At 36.5% G+C, this 2660-nt stretch overlaps 1 protein-coding gene across 1 annotated transcript; it reads left to right on the top strand.

The window, feature by feature from the left end:
• LOC101436983 (putative olfactory receptor 10D4) lies at positions 1 to 936 on the top strand. Its single transcript, XM_004459576.2, has one exon. The coding sequence runs from the start codon at positions 1 to 3 to the stop codon at positions 934 to 936; it is 936 nt and encodes a 311-aa protein (XP_004459633.2).
• The last annotated feature ends 1724 nt before the right edge of the window (positions 937 to 2660 follow it).

The following is a 2660-nucleotide window of genomic DNA, read 5'->3' as shown; positions in this document are numbered from 1 at the left end:
ATGAGGAATTACACAGTGGTGACTGAATTCATCCTGCTGGGAATCCCTGAGACAGAGGGTCTAGAGACAGTCCTTTTTTTCCTGCTCTCGTCATTTTATTTGTGTTTGCTCCTGGGAAATGCACTCATCCTTACAGCTATCATTACTTCTTCTCATCTTCACACCCCTATGTATTTTTTCTTGGGAAACCTCTCCATGTTTGACCTTGGTTTCTCCTCAACAACTACTCCCAAGATGCTGTTGTACCTTTCAGGACAAAGTCACATTATTTCTTTCCAGGGCTGTGCTGCCCAGCTCTACTTCTACCATTTTCTGGGCTGTACAGAGTGTCTTCTGTACACGGTGATGGCCTATGACCGCTTTGTTGCCATCTGTTATCCTTTGAGATACATGACCATCATGAACCACAGCGTCTGCTCCATCTTGGCCTCTGGTTCCTGGATGGGAGGCTGCATCCATGCTATTATCCTAACCTCCCTCACCTTCCAGCTACCTTACTGTGGCTCTAAAGTGGTGGGCTATTACTTTTGTGACATACCTGCAGTCTTACCTCTAGCTTGTGAAGACACATCTCTAGTCCAGAGGGTAGGTTTTACAAATGTTGGCCTTTTGTCTCTCATTTGCTTTTTTCTCATCCTTGTTTCCTACACTCGCATCGGGATCGCTATATCAAAAATTCACTCAGCAGTAGGCAGGCAACGAGCATTCTCCACCTGTAGTGCCCACATCACTGCTATCTTTTGTGCTTATGGGCCTATAATCATCATCTATCTAGAACCCAACCCCAGTCCCTTGCTGGGTGCTATAATTCAGATCTTGAATAACCTTGTAACCCCGATGTTGAACCCACTGATCTATAGCCTGAGGAATAAGGATGTAAAATCAGCCCTGAGGAATGTCCTTTCCAAGAGAGGATTCCCCCTGGAGAATAAATGAAAAAGCTTTAGCTTTGATGGACAAAGGTAGGTTCTCCATTTCTTAGTGCAAATCTCATCTGCAGATTCCACATGGAAATGAAATGTACTCTGAATCAGACTACTGCTTAAGCTTGCTAAATTTAAAAAAAATTGTGTGTTTTTATGTTTCTCTGTTTCATAAACAAATGATTTCATAAATTGACTTATCAGATATTAGAATGATTTTTGTATATGGATTCTCTCCCAGCGGTACTATCCCCCAAACATATCTTAGTTTTCTTTGGAAAAATTAGGAGAACACATTTGCTTTCTTAGCATCTCAGTTATAATTCATTTATATATATCGAGAGGGAAGAGAGAATGTAAAGAAAAAAAAAAAAAACTCAATAAAGCCTCTCTTAATATAAGATGTCAGAATTCCAGACTCTTTCTTTTTGAGGAGGATAGCCTTCAGTTTTCTGCCAACTACTACGAAAATTCAAACTAAGTTAACGTTCAAGGCAAGATTTTTCTAGTGTGCATATAATCTTTTCTATTCAACTAGAATGAATTACAGATATACTTAATCTCACCTTGTATTATTAAACCACAGGAGGATATTAATCTGGGTCATTTTCATTAGATCCTAAAATAAATAGCTTCGATTTAGTATCATGCTCTCAATTTTTGTAAAAAGTGGTCAAAGAAATCAAGTTTAAATATCTTACAGCATTTTTTAAAAGATGAGAACATGACGTATCTCTGTGTCTCTCATAGAAAAAGCCATGTATAAACTTTCATTTAAATTCAGAGAGCAATAATAAATTTGTCTCCCCATAGGAGAGAATGTTTTCCTTTTTCATAGTAAGATCTATATTTTGCTTTCTCTTTACTTTATGTTCCAGGATTAAGAAAAACATTATACTTTTTGGTTAAAGAAACTGTTAAATTCTTTATAAAAACATATTCTCATTCTGTTTCTGACTTTGTTTTCTCTTCCTTCTCAGTGTTTACTAACCAGTTTTTAGTAACATTAGTAAATCCTAAGTCCATTAGGGAATAAAGCAGAGAATACATAATGCAGTAAAACAATAGCAAAGTTATATTTTGGAAGTAAAAGAACATTCTTCATAATGGAGTACTTACATTCATTCTCTTGTCCTCAATTCCCGATTATCAGTGCAGGTAAATAAAAATCAGTTTTGCCAGTTGAAACTATAAGCCATTACAATGAGTGTGGAGGGGGCTATTGGAAACGGGCTCCATTGATAGACGACGCCAATCATCAGGGCTTTGTGACTTGCCTAGTGAGAATCTCTAATGAGAGATATTGCAATTGCACCACAAAAAAACTAAGCTGTCTTTTTTTGCTAGAAATCAAGTGGACTTTATCCAATTCAAGCAACTTTGGTAGCACCTAAGGCCCTCTCTGATAAGAAACAAGTGGATTGAAAATTTAAACATGTCAAATAGTAAAGGATGGAATACAAATTATGATTTCATTTTCCCTCTTGTAATACATTCATTAAATTAAGTATCCATTAAAGCAAGATGATTGTCATTATAAACTTTATTTTAACCAGGAAAACACAAGTGAGTGTTTTTAAGCCCTGTCATGTCACTGCCACCTCCCAACAATGGTTTAATTATTAAATCCAGGAATAAATGACAATGCAAATATAATGGGGCAGAAAGAAACCTCTTTTTTTCTAGGCATGAAATTATTGTGGAATTAGCCAACAAATAAAATTCTTCCTTTTACTT

The sequence above is a fragment of the Dasypus novemcinctus genome, chromosome 27, assembly GCF_030445035.2.
Source record: "Dasypus novemcinctus isolate mDasNov1 chromosome 27, mDasNov1.1.hap2, whole genome shotgun sequence".
Lineage (NCBI taxonomy): Eukaryota > Metazoa > Chordata > Mammalia > Cingulata > Dasypodidae > Dasypus > Dasypus novemcinctus.
The sequence above is the reverse complement of the archived record's forward strand: the minus strand, read 5'-3'. Positions and strand labels throughout refer to the sequence as shown.

Excerpts from the sequence above, each read along its gene's own strand:
- LOC101436983 (XM_004459576.2), top strand. The coding sequence starts at position 1 with ATGAGGAATTACACAGTGGTGACTGAATTCATCCTGCTGGGAATCCCT.